General features: G+C 37.3%; 1 protein-coding gene across 1 annotated transcript in view; it reads left to right on the top strand.

The window, feature by feature from the left end:
- LOC126260454 (dynein axonemal heavy chain 6) overlaps positions 1-24,652 on the top strand; it is a 1,163,459-nt gene that overhangs the window by 131,945 nt on the left and 1,006,862 nt on the right. Inside the window, exons 6-7 of the mRNA XM_049957783.1 lie at positions 2,739-2,978; positions 8,311-8,552. Of these exons, the coding sequence (XP_049813740.1) occupies positions 2,739-2,978; positions 8,311-8,552 (482 nt within the window). The remainder of the gene's footprint in view (positions 1-2,738; positions 2,979-8,310; positions 8,553-24,652) is intronic.

Raw genomic sequence — 24,652 nt, 5'->3', positions numbered from 1 at the left:
CAGTAGTGGGCACCAAAGATCCTGAGGAAGATCCCAGCAGAGGGGTTGAAATGTCGATCATTTTAGAAGAAATATGACGCGGACTAATAACCCAGAAGATTTTAACTTCATATGTTATATATACTAACATCACATTTTCTGTGATTATATTTGAAGCAAGGATAGTGAAAAAATATGCCTGTGATGGATCTTTGGTGTGCTGGTAGCTGCAAGTAACATTTTTTGTTGTTGTTGCAACTAACTTATAACATGGAAATAAAGCACATAACATTCAACATTGTGAAATCAAATATGGCATTTGCTCAGTTTGTTGTGTGTCAGCTATGGCGTTTGCTCATTCTGTTGTGTGTCAGCTAATCACAATTGTCAGTTATCAGTAACTTTTAAAAATCAAATTGAACTCTGTTTCCAGAGACCTTTTAAGTCTCAAACATCAATGATGTATATATGCAGACTAAAGTGCTGAATGCAAATTTGCACCAAGGCCTTGGTAGAGATTTTCATTTGTTGCTTTAGTCTGCATATATACTGTTGAAAATAACCAGAACTGAAAAATAATGAATACTGCAGCAACTGGTATTGTAAAATAACCATTTGGGCCAATTTTAGTGTACACCATCAGACCATGCTCTTTTCTTAAAGTAAATAGGTTCTTTCACAATTATTATGATAATTTGGTTTGATCACTACAGTCTTAATGGGTGATAAAATATTCTGACAGTTTTATGGGTTGAAACTATTTTATGTATCCAACTTAGCGCTACCTACAGTTTAATAATCTGAACATTGATTTCACCCCTTTCCTCACACATATAAAGCATTACTGGAGATGAAATGCAGTCCCCAAAACTTAAGTATCTGTGTTGTGTCAAGCAGGGTGTACACACTCGGGGAAATCCGGGAAAACCCTGGGAATTTTTTCATCTGGGAGAAAACCAGGAAAAGCCTGGGACTTTTTTAGAATTCTGAGAAGTTTTCATTGTTTTAGTTTTCAGTTAAATTTTTGTAGTTTGGACTGGTAAGAACTGATACTCTAACAAAGAATTTTACTGTAGCCTGCTAGTGCAAAATAATACTGCAGCAATGAAAAAAACTAAAACTTGAGTAGCAAAGGAAATGTGCCATTTACAACAACAAAACGTAGTGCACACACAAACGTCTGCCAACAGTAAAACTTATCAAAGGCTTTAGGACGAAGACTATGCAGTACTTTATAACAACAAACTGCTTCCGATGGGCGTGATGTCATGACAGTTTGTATTATGTTCGTTTGAGCAATTGTAAATGGACTTATGTACATGCTCAGTTGAGTTGTGTATCAGCAGTACCTTCTCCCACTTCTGGCTACTTGAAATGCGGCTGTTAGCTGTATCAGCAGTAGCAACAAGCAGCCAGATGCTACCCAGAAAAATTTTTCTTGCGTGCCCAAGCTGCCAGATTCATGCATGCGCAGAGTAGTCTGAGTTAGTGGGTTGAGGGGTAGTCTCCATGTGAACTGTATTTACGTTTAGTGATTTTACTGTCTCCTCTTGGTTTACAGCTCTCACATCAAATGAAAACAAAACAGATTTCTGTGGCTGGGAGCTAAAAATTGAATTAAAATACATTCACATAATTATGGAAGGCTAAAATGGTAATTAGTTTTTGTTAGGCATTGTATTTATTCTTAATAAAATTTATATACTTTTACAAACATTGGAGCCAATTCTGAAAACTTTTTTTTGTCCACTTTGGTATGTTTGGACCACATAAACTTTTTTTTTCTTCTGTCATATAATCGATTGTTTTTGAATGCTGGGTGATGGGTGGCACTGTTACAATGAGCAGCGATGTAACATTGTTACCTGTTTCTATATTAAGAAAAGGAAAGTTTCTACTCACAATATAGTGGAGATGCTGAGTTGCAGATAGGTACAGTAACCCAGTTTTGTGTCTCATGCTCATGACAGTGAGTGAATCTTAAAAGGGTAATTCTTTAGTGTAAGATGATTCAATGGCAGCTTTCCATGCTGACAATCCTCCTTATATACTTCAGATGGCCCTTGAGTCTGTTGACAGACTGGACAGTGTACAGAAGCCACACTGGTCTGTTTGCAATTGGGGATAACACACTCTACTGAGATGCACAGAGACTGCAGATTTAGTTTTACCTCAAATGTTCAAATGTGTGTGAAATCTTGTGGGACTTTAACTGCTAAGTTCATCAGTCCCTAGCTTACACACTACTTAACCTAAATTATCCTAAGGACAAACACACACACCCATGCCTGAGGGAGGACTTGAACCTCCGCCGGGACCTGCCGCTCAGCCCATGACTGCAGCACATTAGATCGCTCGGCTAATCCCGTGCAGCCAGTTTTATCTCCATTAAACTGGTAGCTTTACCTGTGCTAGTCACAGTGCGTTGTAAAACTTCTTTTGAACAAAACTGTGTGCCGGACCGAGATGGTAGAGCACTTGCCCGCGAAAGGCAAAGTTCCCGAGTTCGAGTCTCGGTCCGGCACACAGTTTTAATCTGCCAGGAAGTTTCATATCAGTGCACACTCTGCTGCAGTGTGAAAAATCTCATTCTTGTTTTGAACAGTTTATTTGCTTATCAACATCTTAATGACCTGTGATATAATGGGTGAACAAACATTGAATTTGTAACTTTGTTGAAGAATTACATATGATACTTTGAAATTATGTTGGACCATCATTGAAATGTTGACAGAAATATTCATCTTTAATTATTTCAGATAAAAACATTCTCTATGTTTCGTATGTGGAAAGGCTTTTATGTCTGGAGAAAGAATGTAAAATGGAAGAAAATTCACGATGCAAGAAAATCCCTTAATGAACTGCTTTTCTTGCTGAATCCAGCCTTACGTAAAGCATTACTAGACGTTCAGCTTGCTTGTAATAAGATGGTTGAAGTATATTTCACTGACTTTAGTAATAAGGAAAAGAATATCTTATTTGAATTCATGAATGCTCAGGTAAGATCATTTCCATGGCTGTGACTGGCTCAGTTCATCATCAGTTTCACTGCCACTGTTGGAACAAGTACTATTATAGTATATTTTGCCTTCTAATTCTAGGTATTGGAAAATTTACTTAATTAATGGTAAATGCCTATTAGAACACATATTATTTTTCAAGTTTAAATTTCTCTTTGTGTTACTCCACAACTGATTATCTATTGACTTCATTTCTTTGAACTTAGTAATTAATACTGATGTATTAACTTTAATAGTACAATCTAACAAGACCATATGCAAGAAGATTATGAGGAAAATATGACAAAAAATTCACATTTAAAAAATACTTATTCTTTGATTATCTTTTTTTTTATTATCTCTAAACTTATCACAAGATGACCCTATGCACTGGCCCTCCACAATTTTCCTCATGTTTATTGAACTTGAAGGTTAATGCGCAGGCATCAGTTTGCTAAAGCAGTACAATGCAGTTCTCAAACAGAGTCAAAAAGAATTGACTTAGAATTTTTGCAGGGCCCCTTAAATTTAAATAATTCATTGAAGTTAACTGAATTGTCCATAGCTGAGTGTTTAGCAGTCTAGTCTTATAACTGTGAGGTTGCCAGTTTGATTCTCCCAAGTGGAAGCTTCTGTTTTATTTTTATTTTACTTTTGACTGAATTCAATATTTACTTTTGAATTGAAATGTTAATTAACAGATGTTGAATCATAAATTTTTAATAAAAATGACCTCTTTTCATTACTAATTGCATGAAAAATGTGTCAGTATATATAGGGTGAATCACATAAGACATAACACCCCCTTTATTCCGGGGGGCAATTGAATGTATCGGCGTACGGTTTTTGGTGAATCATATTGGACTATGGGGCACATACGTTAGTACATGCACAATAATCACAACGTTTATATTGACCGAGATAATGAGGCAAGTACATGTTTTTTAAATGGGACGCTATACTTTTTTTACCGTCATTCGACCGCTCTTCAAAAGACCTGAATAGTGATGTAACGCATATTGCTATTGTGATTCAAACTTTGCTTAAAAGAGGGCGGATGAGGATTTACCTACGTACCGTAGGCCGTGCATGCTGCATAGAGCACGGCAACTCGGCCTGTGGGTCGCGCGAGGCGTGTTTACAGTCTCCAGCCATTTCCGACTGCCTCGACCTTCAATTGTACAATACTACCCAGCATCTTTTAAGCGAAATTTGAATCACAATAGCAACATGCGTTACATCATTATACATATCTTTTCCAGAGCGTTCAAATGATGGTAAAAATAGTATAGCGTCCCATTTAAAAAACATCTACCTGCCTTATTATCTCGGTCAATATAAACATTGTGATTATTGCGCATGTACCAAAGTATGTGCCCCATTGTTAGCAATGATTCGCCGAACACCGCTTGTCGATACCTGCAATCACCCCTGGAATAATGGGGGTGTTACGTCTTACGCGACTCACCCTGTATAATAAAAGTAAGTGTGTCATGCCTGGCATGCTGACAAAGCTTGGCAACTGAATTTTGCAAACCAGTGGGAGTCAAATGATGTCGTGATTCTCCGTCCACAATCCACAAAGAAGTTTTAATTTTGGAACTACAGGGGGTACATATGAAAATATTGGCATCTAATGAGGGCCTCTCTTTGCAACAAAATAAGAAATGCAAGCATGGTTTGTCTACGCATCCCACTATAATTCAGCTACACAATCCTGCAGCCATTTGGTGATTATATGGTATGGTAACACTCCATTGCCATCTGTGAAAAGAGTTTGGTTTGGAACTGTGGGGGTTAGGTATGAAGATGCGGGTGAACAGAGATGCCTTCACACCATTGGACTCCTTATGGGAGAACGGTGAAGCAGCCTGGAATTGAATGTTGAAGTGGCTGAGACTGGCTGGATTGTTCCCTACAGAATTCCCAACAATGTTTGAGAATATTGTAAAATGTTTCACATATTGTAGAATACTCCAGAGTATTCAAGAATGTTCTAGCTCTCTGAGCTAATCTGGGGTTAGTGGGAGGTACATTACTTGCACTTTCTGGACATTTTCAGCAAATGCTTTCACTTATTGCAAATTTAACTCTAGCAGATGAAATCAATGCATGTTCAAAAAAATCATTTCTTAAGAACAAACTGGAGGGTTCAGATTTCCAATGATGAAGAAGCAAAACATTTTGTCAAAAAAAGTTCTTAGAAATTAGTGAAGACACTCAGCTGATTGATTGTGATTTATGTAACATTGTCAGCAGCCCAAATGAACAAATAGGTAAATTTTTTCCAAACGTTGTTCAAAGTTACTGAAGTAGGTTATTAGGAAGAGCCATTTTAGCAGTAAGAAATGAAGTAGTTGTTCATATTATTCAGAAATTCAAAATTAGTTATGTTCATGAACAGTATCAAACCATATAATTCAAGCATGAATAATATCAGAAGAAGATAAGGAAAAATAGCATTTATTGTGACAATTTTGCTCGAATCTCCCAAACTGCCATTTCATTTCAGAAGTCTGTAATTTCTAGTAAGAATAGCATTTAACATTACTATAAATAAGGAACAGAAACAAATGTTAATGTGTTGTGATATTAATTTGAAAGATTCATGCTTTTCTCATAGTCATTTATAAGTAGCTTGGTTATTGGAAAGAGCCTTTCTAGCTGTAAGAAATGCAGTAGCTGATGATATTAACTTAAAAATCCAAAACAAGAAATGGTTGTGAACAGTTATCAAATCCTATAATTCAAGCAAGAATAATATCAGAAAAAGATAAGGAAAAACAGCATTTATTCTGATCATTCTGCTTGTATCCTCCAAACTGCCATTTCAACTTGAAAGACTGTAATTTACAGCAAGATTAGCATTTAGTGTCGCTAAAAATAAGGCACAAAAACAAATGTTAAGGTGTTGTGGTATTAATTTGAAAGAATCATGCTTTTCTTACCATTAGTTATATGTAGCTTGCTCTAGGGGTGGGAACCCAAAGAATTTATGTGTATACTTACCATATATCAGGATCTACATCTACATCTACAGCTACATCTACATAGATGCTCTGCAAGCCACCATAAGGTGTGTAACAGAGGGTACCCTGCACTGCTACTTGTCATTTCCCCTCCTGTTCCACTCGCAAATAGGGTGAGGGAAAACAACTGTATATATGCCTCCGTATGAGCCCTATTTTCTTGTATCTTATCTTTGTGGTCCTTATGTGTGATGTATGTTAGTGGCAGTAGAATCATTCAGCAGTCAGCTTCAAATGCCGGTTCTCTAAATTTTCTCAATAATGTTTCCCAAAAGGAATGTCACTTTCCTTCCAGGGGTTCCCATTTGAGTTACTGAAGCATCTCTGTAACACTTACATTTTGTTGGAACCTACCGGTAACAAATTTAGCAGCCCTCCTCTGAATTAATTAAATGTCTTCCTTGAATCTGACCTGTACAGATCCCAAACACTCGAGCAGTTCTCAAGAATAGGTCACACCAGTGTCGTATATGTGGTCTCCTTTACAGGTGAGTCACTGTTTCCTGAAATTCTCCCAATGAACCAAAGTTGACCATTTGTTCCGTCCCGCAGTTTCCACATGCTCGTTCCATCTCATATTGCTTTGCAATGATACATCCATATATTTAAACATTAGTAATATTATATATTTAAACATTAGTAATACTGTATCTGGAAATTACAGGTTTCTTCTTCTTACTCATCTGCATTAACCATACCGTACATGACAAATGTAGTTCATAAGTAAGTATTTTGATAGATAATTAAGAATGTAGTTTTTTCACTAAATTAAATACAGCAGTATTGAGAATATGCTGATTTAGTATTGTTTTACAATTTCTTCACCCGTTAAATACACAAATTATAAAGCTGTACTACGTCAACATGTCCTCAATACAGCTGTGTTCAATTTGTATAAATGTCCTTAATTTATATGAAAAACCACCTGCCATGAATCATTGGGTTTTGTGTTAGGTGCTGCTCTTGGTACTATAGTCATTGTGCATCGGTAGCTGCTACATTTCTGGAGGTATGATTGTTTGAAGTGGTCATTATCACATTGTAGTGTTCACAAGGACAGTCCACCTCTTTTGCAAAGTGTATGTTTTAAGGAAAATATTTCAAGATATATCTGTGTTGTTGAGCTAACAAATGTTTTCAAATGTTTCAAAATATTATCAATTGTTGCAGGTTCTAGAATATCCTAGAAACTTCATGATTTTTTTTTAACATTCTCAAATATTTTGGAATATTTTTGGTGGCCTATAAGGTAGTGAATGGCACGGTAGTATATTTCAGATTAAGATATTGTTGATACTTCAGTGACTTTGAGAGTACTGGAGAGTATTATTTAACATTTTAGAGTCCTTTTTAGTGTGGCATACTAACCTTTTTATGAATATTTCAGTGTTCTGTTTTACTGTTTTCTCGGGTGTTCTTGAGGAATCTGGAATATTCCCAGAAAACAAATGAAACTAAAAGCCTTGTGAAGCAGTTAGTAACAAATTAAAATTTGATACATGAATGGGAACTGTCTTGTACTAAAATTCAAAAATTATGTATCTCAGTAATACTGATAAGTTATTTTATCAATTATGTTTCACCCCATATTTTTAACCCATTTGTTTGAATTCATTAGTTGTGTATGTTGATGACTGATTGTGGTTCTGTGTTGTTATGTTAATTGTGATCAAAAGACAGCCTGTTGTATGTTAATTGTGATCAAAAGACAGTTTAAGGAAATGTGGGTTTGCTGCTCAAAATTCTCATTTTATTATTGTAATTTGGTAACAAATATTGAATTGTAATGAAAGTTTTAAAAAATCTGCTGAAAGTTTTAAAAAATTTTGCCTCTGGTGAGAATAGAATATGCAACTCTTCCACTATGAGAGTATAATGTTATATTCTCAACTACGAGAGGTTAGGTTACTTCGACTGAAATGTTTTGTACTTAATAGCACTTGGAAAACTCCCAAGTCAATATTTTAGTTTTTGATAACTGCTATCATTCTGATTTAGCAAATGTATGTCCAGGCACTAACATTCAAGTGCTATATGTACAAAGAAAATCAGAGTCAGTGAGGTCCCCTTGTTGGGGATTGGGGGATGGTCCAAGAAAAATTTTCAACTTAAAAAATACCATATAAATGTCTCTAGTAAATCATAACCTTACTTTCGAATTTTAGACTTTTGCATAAACACACTCAGATTTGAGTATGAAACAGAACTCAATGGCTTTTAGTCCTCAATTCATTATTTAATAACCAATTAAATTTTCACAAATCATGTGTATTATTATAAAAGCAAGTTATCTTTTATTTCAGATGAAAAACCTGGTTATAGTTCGTGAACAGTTACTTGAATATAGAGACATAGTTAAAGAACTTATTAATTGTGCTTGTCACAAAGCGCTCCTATCTGTTGGATTCACCACAGATGATCACAATTTCCTGATTCAGCCATCTTCATCAGCAACAAGTGGAGCAAAACGCAGTGCTAATTCACAGTTCCAGATGTCTTACATGAAGCAGATCAATAAGCGACGGTTCTGCACAAGGCTTACAAGGTTTCTCTTATTGTATATCTTCTTTGATTATCATCATGAACTGAATTTCGGATAAGAAACTAGAATGAAACAGCTACTTAATACAACTGTTTGATTTCATTGAATACTTGAGAGTGACTGAATGAAATCGGTGCTGAAAATGAGTTATCTGGAATAGCAAATGAGGTTCAAAAACTCTGAAAGCATTTACCTCTGTCATACTTGTTCAATAGCTAGTACAAGCAATAGCCGTATCATCACAAATTCAAACAACAGTAACTCCAGGATGGGAGTTATCCTTATAGCACCTTCTCTACTCCTGAAATTATCCTGGCCTCAACCTACGATAATGTACTGTTCCCACACCCTCCACTCAACAGTTTCTGCCCCCTCTGTTCTACACGTCCTCCCACTTCACATCCTGTTGCCATGTTTGCTCCCATGTGACTATAACAACATGGTGGATCTGACAGTGTGATGCGGTCCAAGTTACTTTTGTTCTTCTTCCAATATGGTTGCCTGTTAGTTTTTTCTCTCTTACCATGGCCGTAAGTGAACTTATTCTTCTTGACTTCATACCCAGGCAGGGTGATGCTGTAAGAGAGTGTCTCACTACTTTCAACTACTGAATAATGAACCCGTCTTCAACAATAATCTTCTTTGTTGTTTCAACTACTTACATCGGTTATGAAGGCAGATCCAAATATCAGCGACTCATAAATTCAAACACATTGATCAATACATCTGATCACATTGAATCCGACTTAAGATCTAAGATTTACAATCTTCATTTGTCTTCAGCATTTTCATTTTAGTGTGTCCATTTTCTCTGAGGTGTTCATGATACCTTCAAGGTGCGTCACCAAGACATAAATGTCCACATCCAGCAAGTGCTACTGCCTTCACCAAGCCATGACTTACCACTGCTGTTTTATGTCACTGCATGTGCACCATCTGCACAGATTACAGATCAGGGTGTGCAAAGTGGATTTTTTCCAGTGTATAAAATGATTATAAAAGACACGACCATGTTTCACCAGCTTGAGTGTCCTCAGTGAAACGTAGATAATTCTCACAAATAGCCCTTGCTACCGTGCAGATATCCCCACTGAGATGAAAGATGTTATGCGAACTCCTTCAGCCCACTTTTTACAGTTAAATGTAACACGTCTGGTATCATACTACAACTTGCTATCCATTTCATTTATCCTTAACAAATGTAATGAATGCTTTCTTTAAATGTCCATGCATGTTTATTCATTTTTGGTCTTGAAGAGTTAGCATAGAAAAAGGCTCTAGTCATTAACAGTCCACTGATGTTTATCACCAGTCATTACAGACTCCACAACATTAATTGTCCTTTTGGGTTACAAGAATGTGGGGTGTGTTTTCTTCATTTAAACTGAAATTCATTGTTAGGTAACAGCAATGATTTAACACTAGCAATATACTTAATTTCATCCTTTACCATCCAGGTCTCAGATTTGAAAACATCAGCATACATAGAGTGAAGGTTAACAGAGACTGCTTCCAGGGTAAATTTGTTTGCTCCTCACTACTGTGGACACCCCTTCGACAAAGTGATCCATTGCTACTCAACACATCTTCTCCAACCTTAATAATTGAGTTCAACGTTTTCTATGGTTAGATGCTGTGCAAGCATTCTTCCTTTCAGATGAAAGTGTCCTCTATTCAGTTCCTTTCAAAAAACTATTTAGTTTATCCCTCTGCAGGTTCATGTAACCAAAGGATTAGACCCCTTTATTTGGTATACCTATCCCCAAAGTCCTAAAAACAAAGATGATGTGACTTACCAAATGAAAGTGCTGGAAGGTCGACAGACACACAAACAAACACAAACATACACACAGAATTCAAGCTTTCGCAACAAACTGTTGCCTCATCAGGAAAGAGGGAAGGAGAGGGAAAGACGAAAGGATGTGGGTTTTAAGGGAGAGGGTAAGGAGTCATTCCAATCCCGGGAGCGGAAAGACTTACCTTAGGGGGGAAAAAGGACGGGTATACACTCGCACACACACACATATCCATCCACACATATACAGACACAAGCAGACATATTTAAAGACCAAATATGTCTGCTTGTGTCTGTATATGTGTGGATGGATATGTGTGTGTGTGCGAGTGTATACCCGTCCTTTTTTCCCCCTAAGGTAAGTCTGTCCGCTCTCGGGATTGGAATGACTCCTTACCCTCTCCCTTAAAACCCACATCCTTTCGTCTTTCCCTCTCCTTCCCTCTTTCCTGATGAGGCATCAGTTTGTTGCGAAAGCTTGAATTCTGTGTGTATGTTTGTGTGTCTGTCGACCTGCCAGCACTTTCATTTGGTAAGTCACATCATCTTTGTTTTTAGATATATTTTTCCTACATGGAATGTTTCCCTCTATTATCCCCAAAGTCCTTTACACAAAATGCAGTACAGGCTATTTCTTTCTTGAATGCACAGGACCTCTGACATAGGACAGCCTCTGTCTAGGTCTGCTTACATGTGTTAACTCCCTCAACTCATCTAAAGGAGGACACACTTCACCATATAAAATCTGTTTGCACATTATCTCAGTTTCATTTCTCACATCCTGGTGGGAAGGGGCTCCTTTACTTCTGGTGCTTCTTTACTCCAAATTTAAAGCATACCACACCATACCCCCTACACAAAATTACTATAACCTACATGTTTGCTGCTGTATGAAAACATGTCTGCATTAGCATTTAACTTTGGGTAATAATATTCCCATGTTCATTTCCTTTTCTCAGGATCATTTAGATCTGCTACTGGATTTGTGTTTAAAATTATCCAAGTCATCAGCTGGAGCTCCATGTATCATTAAAAATTCCACTTAGCATAAAAAAGCGAGGACTGAAATTGCAATTTTCACGCTTTGAAAACTCAACAGATTTCATACTGATGACAAAACATTCTAGGGTAGTCTAGATAACTCTATTTTCAATTCTCGATTGTCAATTATTTTATAAACAACTTATGTTGTAATATGTATCATGGTGATTAACTGTCTGTTGTGTCATCTCACACTGATCATACATTATGTTACTTAAATATAGCCTATTTTTCATGTCTGTTACTCCTGTTCCCTGTGTAGCACTTTCTCTCTACTTAAAATGGATATAATGATCTTATTGACCATGCCTCTGTGCTGTCAATTAATTGATTTGTCTCCAGATGGCACTGCTATCATCTGTTCATTACACTCATGTTAGCATGCCATATTTCAGACTGCTACACTCCACACACTGGCTTTCCACTGTTATCTTTTTCCACAACATGTGATGCGGGTAACATGCAACACACTGACATCATATACAAAATATTTTTGGCATGAAAATTACATCCATTTGTCCAAGTCATATCACGTATGTGTTGCTCTCCTTGGCCATCTGTGTCAACAGGCTGTGGTATAAACATGCAGAAAAGAGAAGAGTTTCACTGATAGAATCCTATGAATATGGATAGAGGGTAAGATAGAACTGGTAGACCTGGCAGAGAAGGAAGAAAGGAAAGTGAAAAATAGATTTTTTAAGGTGGAAGAAAGAAAGAAGATAGCTCTGTAAGACAGAATTCCTTACCATCTCCCACCCCAAGGAATTCTCACTTCTGCCAAAGTTCTTTGTTGTGACGCTGGAGGGAGAAGGTATTTTGCATTCCCTATTGGATGGTCTTTGTCACTTCACCATCGCAGGTGCGAAAAATGAGCTTAGTAAACCTATCACAAGTGGAGAGAGAAAGAATGACAAAACATGAAAGATGAAGAAGAGGAAAAAAGTAGTAAATCGTCAGTGATCATCATCATCTCTATTAGCTGTCCATAAAGAACGTCCCGTATAAAACCAATAGAAACTCCTCCATTCTGTACTGTTCCTCTTAAAAAAATATAAAATGCCCATTATACATAACAGTATACATAGATAACAATGTATGTATCTTTCTCAGCAAGAAACATACTGTGTATTATTCATAATTAAATAAAAAGTGACTATTCCAGTTATCTGCATAGCAACTTTTGCTGACGTACTCTTGCTTTCACAAGCAAGGATATAATGTAGTTCTTAAATAAGATAGAATAGTTAGAAGTACAGAATATAGAACAGTGTAAAGTGGAGGAATGTGTTTGGAGAAATGAAAGAAGGCATACTAAAGCCATTAACTCAGACTTCCGATGTATATTATTCCATTGAATTTGCAAATTGTGCAAATTCTCCTTGGGGTATATATTTCATAACCATATTGACATTATATTGTCCCTTTTTCTGGCCTGTATCTGGATTGGACATTACAAGCGCCTTAGGATATGGCATTCTTACCGCTGTAAGAGGTCCACAATAGCATAGAAAGAACTTACTCATCTCCTTTTTTTGTGTTACAACTGTGCTGAACATCTTTTACTAAAACTAAATCATCTACACTAAATATAGATACATATGCCATATTGTTAAACTTACATAGTCTGCTCTGGACTGACTCTTGTAACTTGCTTCTTATCCTATTGTCTGTTACTGCTACCTCTTCTTCGTTTGAAGGGAGCCATTTAGTGTTGTGTGTACATGAACTTACAGGATTAGTTACTGATGATGTTTTAGAGTGAAGAAAGTCATTGAACATCTAATTTAACTAATTATTTGGGAATTTATTTAGCAATGTATGCATATGTGAACTAGAAAAATGGCAGCAGAAGCACTGGATTGGTGTTAGGTTATATGTGAAACAGAACAGTGAAGCTAAAGACAAAATAGTACAGCATTTAGCATGTAGTTAGGCAAAACATTAAGACATTAAGAAACTCACAGGAGGGCCCTAAAACACTTGGGGATGATACTAAAACAGAATTGGAAGCTACCATTAAGGCTCAAGGGGATGATACTCTTAAGAAGTTAGAAGAAAGTATCAACCAAAAGTTAGAAGCTTCCACTACCAAACTGGTGGTAATTAAATCACAGGCAGAAGCATTTGAAGAAGGATGATGTTCTTAAGAGGCTAGAAGAAAGTATCAACCAAAAGTCAGAAGCTGCCATTGCCGAGTTGACAGCGGTCAAATCACAGGCAGAAGCATTTGAAGAAGAGATAATGTCTTTATTTAATGTACAGGGAAATAAAGATACTGTTATGGAGAAAGAATTAAATGATTTGTCTAGCAAAGTACAAATGGAGATTAGTGCACAATGTGATTTAGTGAGAAATGAAGTACATGATCACTTGAAAGAATAATAATGTACACACCTTAGACTACCAAATCTCAGGTACACAGGAGGGGGCTGAAAAGGTTAGAGCATGGAAAACTACTAAATGAAATTTTGAGTCGCCTAACAACATTGACTAGATTAGAAGAGGGATTACAGGTGTTTGTACAACAAAAAGTAAAGGATACAGTTGAATCTACTAGTATTAAAACCAGTTCTTTTGGAGATTCTGTAGACCATAGAAAGGAAATACAGGAACTGTGTGATGGCTTAGAAAATAGAAAAACTGAATTCAGAACAAATGAGACCATCAATAATGTTGCTTTTCCTTGTGAGATTTTTGAGGATGCTCAAATGGTAAATGGAATAAATTTTTGTGAATGGTTTTCAAAGCTGAAACTGGATGAGAGAGTGTATCCAGTAAATTTCTTTGGAGGACTCCAGAAAGATAGATTTTATTTATTTGGATGGTGATGCAGCAGGATGGGGAAATGCCCATTCTGGAGATTTCAAGCACTGGGAGGTTTTTCAGGAAAGTTTTAATAGGAGATTTTGGACTTCCAGCACACAAGAAAAATTAATACTCCAAATTACTTGACTCAGAGCATTAAAATAGTTCTTGGGGTAGTTATAAGAAGTACATAGAGTGGCATCTAATGAGATCAAAATATTTAGATAACCCATGAGATAACTGTAGTTCCAACAAAAGTAAAGAGGTGAGTAAGTACTTTCCATGGTGTTGTAAAGTTTTTGAGGTGGTAGGAATAGTACATCCTAAGACACTGTTCCTGGTTTATCCAGATACAGGCCAGGGAAAGGGACCATATGATGTTGACAAGATTAAAAAATATATTTCCCTAGGAGAATTTGCACACTTTGCAAATTCAGCAGAATAATAACTGTTAGAGGTCTGAGTTAACAGCTTTGACATTTCTTCTTTTGTTTCTCCAAAGACTTTCCTTCCCCTTACACTATTCTGTACTTCTTACTGTTCTACCTTGTTTAATAACTACATTGTATCCTTGTTTGTAACAGCAAGAATATAGCACTAAAAGATGCTATGTAGTAATTGGAAGTATCAAGTTTGTTTTATGAATATTAATAGTACGTAATATGACTCAGAGCATGGAATGTTGGAAATATGAAGGGTCATTGACCTGAAATGGAAAGAAGACAAGGATTTCTGGTCAGATGAGTATAGGGTAATAACACCAGCAGCAGAAAATTGTATAAGAAGAGTAGGATTTGTTATGAATAGAAAAGTAGGGGAGAGCGTTATTGTGAGTAGTTCAGTGATAGGATTTTCTTCAACAGAATCGACAGTAAACCAGCATCGACACTGATAGGATTTTCTTCAACAGAATTGAAAGTAAACCAACATTGACAATAATAGTTCAGGTATACAGGCCGACATCATGATCTGAAGATGAAGAGGTAGAGAAAGTATATGAAGGTACTAAATGGGTAATTCAGTATGACAAGGGAAATGAAAATCTAATAGTCGGGGGTGGGGGATTCAAATGCAGTTGTAGGAGAAGAAGGAGAATAAAGGGTTATGGGATAATATGAGCTTGGTACTAGGAATGACAGAGGAGAATGATTGAGTCCTGCAATAAATACTGTGTTCAAGAATCGCAAGAGGAGAAGGTATACTTGGAAAAGATTGGGAGATACGGGAAGATTTCAGTTAGCTTACATCATGGTCAGGCAGAGATCTCAAAATCTGGTACTAGATTGTAAGGTCTACCCAAGGGCAGATACAGACTCAGATCACAATTTAGCAGTGTTGAAAAATGGGCTGCAGTTCAAGAGGCTAGTGAGGAAGAATCAATGCGCAAAGAAGTGGGATACGGAAGTACTAAGGAATGAAGAGATATGCTTGAAATACTCTGAGGCTGTAGATGGCGATAAGAAATAGCTCAGTAGAAAGTTTTTGCCAACATAATGGAATTGGATGGATAAAAAATCTACTCACCAAGCAGCAGGAGAACACACACCTAAAAGGAGGTTATAATTATGCAAATTTCATCCCAAATTTCACCTTCTTAGGGGCTGAATTTTCGTTATGGTAACTCTGAAGAGCAAATTTTTTAAATTTATAACCAAGAAGTGAAAAACCAATTTTCATAGCTGTAGCTTTAAAAATACTTTAGTGGTTCTTTAATAACAATTTATTTCCAAAATAACTTCCATCCATATGCAGTCTACAAGTTTATGTCACAGACAGGCGTCTTTATTTCTGTTTATTGCTTTCAGAATACCGCAGACCATAAACTACAGGGAGTACTGATCCTGGTAGCTTGAACAAAATTTTCATTGCCTCACTAAACACAGGTGCCCAGAGAATGAAAATGTTGTATGAAGCCAAATAAGGGGAATATTTTTTAAAAAAAATCTACTCACCAAGTGGTGGCAGAACACACACATAAAAGACGGTTGTAATTGGCAAGCTTTCAGAGCCAGTGGCTCCTTCTTCAAACAGAAGGGTTGAACTGGGAGGAAGAGGAGTGAAGGAAAAGGACTGGAGAGGTCTAGGGGTGGATTTTGGAAAAGTCACCCAGAACTTTCGTTCCTTCTCATCCCATCCGGGTAGTCTCCCTTACCCGCCATTCTGGGTGACTTTCTTTCCTTCTCATCCCATCCGATAAGTATTCCCTAAGCCACAGTTCTGGGTGCCTTTTCCAAAATCTACCCCTTTTCCCAGGCCTCTCCAGTCCTTCTCTTTCACCCCTCTTCTTTTCTCTTCAACCCTTCTGCCTGAAGAATTATAACTTTTTTGTATGTATGTTCTGTCGCTGTTTGGTGAGTAGATTTTTCATCAATCCAATTACATTATATTGTCAGTAACAGTTTGGTTGAAGAGAAATTGGCATCTCTAAAAAAGGCAGTCACGGAAGTTGGACAGAAAAACATAGGTACAAAGAAGGTAACAATGAAGGAACCATGGGTAACAGAAGAAATTTTCAGTTGATTGACCAAAGATGGAAGTACAAAAATGTTCCTGGAAATTTAGGAATACAGAAATACAAGTCACTTAGGAATGAAATAAATAGGAAGCACAGGAAAGCTAAGGCAAAATGGTTGCATGAGAAATTTGAAGAAATAGAAAAAGAAATGATTGCCGAAAGGACTGACTCAGCATATACAAAAGTCAAAACAACCTCAGTGAAATTAAAAGCAAGGATGGTACATCAAGAGTGCAGTGGGAATTCCATTGTTAAATGCAGAGTATAGAGTGGACAGGTGGAAAGAGTATGTGGAAGGCATCTATGAGGATGAAGACCTGTGTGATTCTGGTGTGATAGAAGAAGAAACAGGAGTCGGTACAGAAGAAGTAGGAGATCCAGTATTAAAATCAGAATTTAGAAAACCTTTGGAAGACTTAATATCGAATAAGGCAATAGGTACAGGTAACATTCCATCAGAATTTCTAAAATCATTGGTGAACAACAAAACGACTATTCACGTTGGTGTGTAGAATATATGAGTCTGGCAATATACCATCTGACTTTTGGAGAAACATTATCTACACAATTCCAAAGACTGCAAGAGCCAACAAGTGCGAGAACTATTGCACAATCATACATCCAAATTTTTCACAAAGATAATATACCAGGGTGTATATGACCCGGAACAACCAGGAGATCCGGGAAAAACCCGAGAATTTTTTCATCTGGGAGAAAACCGGTAAAAACCAGAGAATTCCGAGAATTTTTCATTGTTTTAGTTTTCAGTTAAATTTTTGTAACTGACTGGTAAGAACCAGTACTCTAACAAAGAATATTACTGTATCTCGCTACTGCAGAATAGTACTGCAGCAATAAAACAAGAACGAGAGAGAAAAAAATGAAAATAAAATTTAAGTTGCAAAGGAAATGCACCATATACAACAACAAAACACAGTGCTCATACAAGCGTCTGCCAACAGCAAAATGTGTCAAAGGCTTTAGGAAGACTATGCAATGCTTCATAACAACAAATTGCCTCTGATGAGTGTTACGTCACAACTGTTTACATTTGATTCGTTTGAGTGGTTGTGAGCGAGCTTATGCGCATGTGCAGTTTAGTCACGTATGAGTAGTACCACAGTCTAACATAGACTGTGGTAGTACCTTCTCCCACTTATGGCTACAGAAGTGTGGCAGTTAGCTGTATAAGCAAAAGCAGCAAGCAACCAGATGCTATCCGGAAAAATTTCACTGGTGCACCTAAGCCGTCAGATTCATAGATTTATGTATGTGCAACAGGCCAGAACTAGGGGGCGGGGGCAAACTGGGGTATTTTCCCCGGGCATTTCGGGGGGGGGGGGGGGCAAATTCATATTATTGAGGAAAAAGACCTTGTTTCACAAAGCACCTAGCATCCAGGGTATGTTGACCTATCGATTACTCATATTATTTTGAACGCATCCCTGTTGTTTTTGAACAAATTGTAAGTTGAATGAATCATAAGTTGATTTTTGAATGTGTGCATAGTGTATGTGATGTCTTTGGCTGGGGCATCCCCATCACATCTAGAAGTAAACTTATCTGCAGACAAAAGCGGACGGGTCTATACGAGCTGAGCGGAATAAAGCCGAACAGGTGAATGCCTATCTCTGTTTATGTGGTTGACTGGGTTTGCAAATGACCTGCGTTGTTATAATTACTAGCAAAATTCATAGATTCAGACTATGGAAATGAACGACTAACAGGAATACATATTGTCTTCTCCATGTATCCAAGAGAATGAAATTTTGACAGAAAATTTTTGGCTAGACCGCTACACTACTAAGGGCCAGTTATACAGTCCCCGGTTAGCAGCTGCTAAAGTTCTATTCTGGGAGTAGCGCGGAAAACATGTTCTACGAACAGGTAATAACACCTAACCAGAGAATAAATGCGAGATACTAAACCGGTGATTGTGGCAGGGTTAGTGAAGTTAACCAGAGAATAAGTTTTGACACTGGCAGGAATAGTTACAGAATTAGTGATGACAAGATTGTTTGTTAGACAGAGGAAGGAGAAGAAACGGGGACTCACACAAATTACGGAAGAATATGACAATTCCAAATTTATGTAAAAATTTTGTACTACTACTCTTCAATCTCATGCTTCAGAAGCTAGAGAGTATGAATGAAACGTGAAACTATTTCCTAACATAAAACTTTTTAATTTTAGTATGCCTAATAGGCATATGATATTGGTACTTCATGAATTATTTTCTGTCGTGTTATAAAAATGACGATTTGTGGCAAAACAGTCTCATTTTTTTGGTGTGTGTAACAATTGTTGCAATATTAGGCGGGCTTATGTCGTTTTATCTAGCAGAGAGTGACAAAATGCATGTAATCAGATCGGTAAACCACACCAGTTTTGGGTACCATTTGTATTAACATCTTTTCTAGTATTAGACAGTGACATTTCGTTTTTTCATGTAGCAAAACATTCACGAACTTTGATGAGGTAATAGATTCTTTCCCAGAAAGGGAAGTATGCCACATAAAGCTGTGGCAAGATTAGAGAGAAAAAAAGACTAGGACTAAAGGATTGAAGAAATGTATACTGTCTTGCTTGTCTCTTGTCTTTACTCATTTTATGTATCCTATATTTAATTTTATGTCACACAAAACAGCAAGTTATTAGGTAATAGGCAGTAAAAAGAGCAAATTTTCTGAATAGTTCTTGTTCTCCTGATTACAAATAATCCCATTCGCTGTTAATTGCAAACTGGCCAACTGGGAGCAGAAGAGGCACCACAGGAGATTTTAATTTCCACTGGCCTGAATATAGTTTGATGGCACCCATTACAATTACACGTTTGAATTGCACGGAGCGAAATACAGAGGCGTGCAATGGAAGAATGCTGTGTGAAGAGGCGTGGCACTGCACTTTGGCACACTTACGACCAACTAATTTGTCTTACGTTCCCTTGAACATATATGTTTTATGTATCAGACTCTTCAGAAAGATGTGAGCTACAAAATGAAGATATTTTTGAAAAGTTGATTTTTTAAATGTTTGGCGTCCTACCTCAAACGCTCGAGGGAGGGGAGCGCCACTATTTCATATTGCCGCATTTCGGAAATAATGTAGATCCGGAGCTGATGCACAGAGCAGTCTGAGTCGTAGTGGGGAGGTGGTAGTCTCCACATGGCCCATGTTTATGTTAAGTGGTTTTGCTGTTTCCTCTTCGTTTGTTGCTCTCACGTCAAATGAAAACAAAATGGATTTCTGTGGCCGGGAGCTATCAAATACATTCACATAATTATTGAAGGGTCTCCCGCACCGTCCCCTACGCTCCTCGGAGTATGGGACTTCATCATTATTAGATTCAGATTTTATTTTGTTTACAGCTTTCTTACAGTCAAGCCTTAATCGCCTTGCAGAACAATGAAGTTATTTTTGTTGGTTTTTTTTTAAAGAAATTTCAATGTGCACTTTAATCCAAATTATGCATTTTAGTATGGTCCACAAAATTCCCATACTTTTGGAGTATCCTCTAATGTCTTGTTTCTTTTATGACATAATGTAAGATGTTTTAATGTTTTAGACGTATGAACGTACGGGCTTCCTACGCCATCGTAGCTGCGCAAGTGTGGCGACAATCTGGCAACTGCTGAAGCGAATCTATTTCTAACAGGTTGCAGGAAAATATTCCATATTGTTGTTTGAAAAGCATTACTTTCAAAGCAAATTTCCTTTTACACAAGATGAATGCCATGCACGAATGTCCGATGAATTACTTAAATCACAGAGTGTTTGACTCTCATTCAAAAATCAAATCTTTGAGGAAGACCATTTAGAATATTTTCGAGCCCATAAGATCAGATATTTATGTTGTTAAAAATTTTACTGTGGCACATTTGTGTGATGTATCCTAAAGCGTAACACGCACAAAAAATATCAACATTATGTGTGAAAGCTTAGCTTCTCTTGCAGCTTATTAATCTTACTGACCAATATTTTACATCTACATCTACATGCTTACCCTGCAACTCACACTTAAGTGCCAGGCAGAGGCAACACTATGTATATTAAGTTAAACTATTACCTTTTCCTCTTTGTGTGTTCGCACTACTTAACAGTGATGTTGATATTGGCTGACTACATCATGTGCCGTATGCTCTGAATATCCTTTGTCATTGGCTGGCGAGATCACTTGACACGAGATGCGACTGGCTTAAAAAAGCACATCACAATCTCGATTTCGAATTTGAATTTATACTTTCGTAATACAAAAATAGGCAGTGTACATGTTGTTGCACATCAGACAACTTTTCAAAACGTGTTTTTTCCCCTGAGTTTTCTAAAGTGCAGGGAAATTCTACACTGGTATAAAAAACTACAACCATTGAAGGAATTGAAAAGTTTTGCAGTTCTGAGGAAGAGTGTAGTGTTACTTAACATGGAAAAAGTGTATTTTCATCCGGGAGAAAGTGTATTTTTAACCGGGAAATCCGGGAATTTTTTTTCCTCGGCCATGTATACACCCTGTTTGCAGAAGAATGTAAAAGGAAATCGTGTTAGATGATGAGCAGTTTGGCTTTAGGAAAGGGAAGGGCACGGAACAGCAATTTTGATGTTGCCATTGATAATGGAAGCAAGACTAAAGAAAAATCAAGATACCTTCATAGGATTTGTTGACCTGGAAAAAACATTTGACAGTGTCATATGGTGAAAACTGTTTGAAATTCTGAGAAAAACAGGGGTAAGATATAGGGAATGACAGGTAATATATGAGGCATGTTTTTTAAGTAAGGTCTGTTTGAACACAAGTACACAATGAAAGATTATTTCAAAAAAGTAAATTAATTTTCAGAAAGTACATACTTCACTCTATTTTTTGACATAGTTGCAAAGTTTGTTCAAACATGTATCATACCTCTCAACAAATTTTAAAATACCATCTTCATAAAAACTTGCTGCCTGCTCTGATAACCAAGAGTTCACTGCCATTTTCATGTTGTCATCATCATTGTAATGGTTGCCACTTAGGTGTTGTTTGAGGTGGAGGAACAGATGGTAATCGCTTGGTGCAAGATCTGTACTGTAGGGTGTTTGGTCTAAAACTTCCCAGCCAAAACTGTCTAATAAATCACAGTCTGACGTGCAGTGTGAGGTCCTGCATTGTCATGCAGAAGGACTATTCCCTTTGTCAGCATGCTGCTTCTTTTGTTTTGAATTGCTCTGCGTAGCTTTCTCAGGGTTTGGCAATTTGCTTCTGCATTGATAGTAGTTCCTTGTTGGATGAAGCTGACCAACAAAACACCATGCCTATCCCAAAACACCGATGCCATGATTTTGCGCTGGGACAGATTCTGTTTGGCCTTCACCTTTACAGGCGTGCGTGTGTGTCTCCATTCCATGCTCTGTTGCTTTGATTCGGGTACGATATGTGAAACCCATGTTTCGTCTCCAGTTACAATCTGACTCAAGTAGCCGTCACCTTCTTTGTGATTACGAGTCAAGAACTTCATCGCACACTCAAATCTTTGGTTTTTGTGGTCCTTTGTTAGGAGTTTCGGGACCCAATGGGAGCACAGTTTCCTAAACTCTAGCTGTTCAGACACAATGTTGTAAAGCACTGGTCTCGACATCGTGAAATTCGTTTGAGAGACTTGTTATTGTGAAGTGTCTGTTCTCATGAATCCTTGCTTCAACTGAAGCCACCAAATCGTCTGTAATCAAAGAAAGGCGACCGGAGTGGCCCTCATCATGGACTTTGTCATGGCCATCTTTGAATTCTTATACCAACTTATTCACTTTGCTTTCACTCATAACAGTATCACCATACACTTTGCAAATCTGTCCATGAATTTCTGCAGCAGACAGGTTCCTTGCTGACAAAAGTCATATCATCGAGTGAACCTCACACATGGCAGGCAAGTCGATAGTCTTAAACATTTTGAAAGCACAGAACAGAACCATACAGGTTAGCTACAGAGCTGAAACTGAGCACAGTTGTTCCCAAGGCATGACGTATGTTCTCATTGCAGTATGCGTGCAAACTACTATTGTCTACAACAAAACACACCTTACTTAAAATACACACCTTGTACAATATGTACAGGAGCCAAGAGGGAACAATAAGAGTGGCAGACCAAGAACGAAGTGCTCATAGTAAAAAATTGTGGAAGACAGGGATGTAGCCTTTCACCCCTATTCTTCAATCTGTACATTGAAGAAACAATTACAGAAATAAAAGAAAGCTTCAAAACTTGGATTTAAATTCAAGATGAAAGGATATCAATGATGAGATTTGCTGATGACATTGCTGGCCTGAGTGAAAGTGAAGATGAACTATGGGATTAGCTGAATGGAATGAACAGTCTAATGAGTATAGAATATGGTTCGAGAGTAAACTGAAAAAAGACAAAAGCAATGAGAAGTAGCAGACGTGAGAATTGTGAGAAACTTAACATCAGGATTGGTGATCACGAAGTAGATGAAGTTAAGGAATTCTGCTATTTAGACAGCAAAATAACCCATGATGGATAGCACAGGGAAAACATCAAAAGCAGACTAGCACTGGGAAAAGGGTCATTTCTGGCCTAGAGAAGTCTACTAGTATCAATCATAGACCTTAATTTGAGGAAGAAATTTCTGAGAATGTGTGTTTGGAGAACAGCATTGCATGGTAGTGAAACATGGATGGTGAGAAAACCAGAACAGAAGAGAATTGAAGCATTTAAGATGTGGTGCTAGAGAAGAATATAGAAAAGTAGTTGGACTGTACAGGTAAAGAAAGAGGAGTTCCCCAGAGAATCAGTGAGGAAAGGAGTATATGGAAACCACTGGACAAGAAGAAGGGACAGGATGGTAGGACATCCATTAAGACATCATGAAATAACTTCCATGGTATGTTATCTATGCACACTGTTATTTAGAACAGGGATCCTACATATCCTTTTAAGAGGAACAATACAAAATGGTAGGGTTTCTATTGGTTTTATATGGAAGGCCCTTTACGGGTAGTTGACAGAGATAATGTTCTTCCCTCTTCCTTTCTTCCTTCTCCACCAGGATTATCAGTTCCATCTTTCCCTCTATCCATATTCATAATTTTCTATTGGTTAAATCCTTCTATTTTCTGGATGTTTCATCACAACCAACCCTTCTATTTCTATCACAACCAGTGTTGACTTGACTGAATTTATACCACAAGCTTCATAGCAGACCCCTCTTCTCTTTTTTTTTAAACAGAATTCCCTTAATGTATTTTCATTTAGAACTAAGAGTTTCATGTTTGTTACTAATGTTGATATGGTTTGTACAAATCCAGTAGCATCTGTTATAGCACCAACAGTTTCATGTTGGAGATTAAATCTTGTTACAAGATGCTTACAGAGACCTCCTACTTCATCTCATGCACTTTTTCCAAGACCTGTTGCTGAAAATATCCATTTTTTTGTCTTAATTCCTTTACTACACTGTTGACCAAGCTCATAAAGCCGAAAGCGGTTTTTAAAATGAGGTGCTGCACCATCAGTCACATACACATATTTATGAACGGCGTGGTCTCTAGATGCTATGTCATCAATTATCAGTTTGACAGTGTAATATGCATGTCCACTGTCATGAATGAGATAATCGCTGACTATAGCAAAACAGCATGAAGCTCCAAGGAATACATGTGAATATTGATACCAGTGATGTGTGCCGGTGGTAACTACGAATTTTGTTCTGAAAAGCAACAGACCAGTTCTCAGCAAAGTTGAATTGAAGAACTGATCTGTCAGTATTCTTGGATGTGGCTGACTTTATTTCTGCTGTGGCCTGTCTCTCAATCATCCATATATTATTCCTTTCGTGACCCAATGCCTCTGTAACATACTTCTCTGTCTCTACTGTCTTCTTCACCAACTCTCCTCCCTCCCAAAATGCATGGTTTACATCATTGTCAGTATCATGAAGGTGTAATGCTTCAGCAGT

Source organism: Schistocerca nitens, chromosome 5, assembly GCF_023898315.1.
Source record: "Schistocerca nitens isolate TAMUIC-IGC-003100 chromosome 5, iqSchNite1.1, whole genome shotgun sequence".
Lineage (NCBI taxonomy): Eukaryota > Metazoa > Arthropoda > Insecta > Orthoptera > Acrididae > Schistocerca > Schistocerca nitens.
The sequence above is the reverse complement of the archived record's forward strand: the minus strand, read 5'-3'. Positions and strand labels throughout refer to the sequence as shown.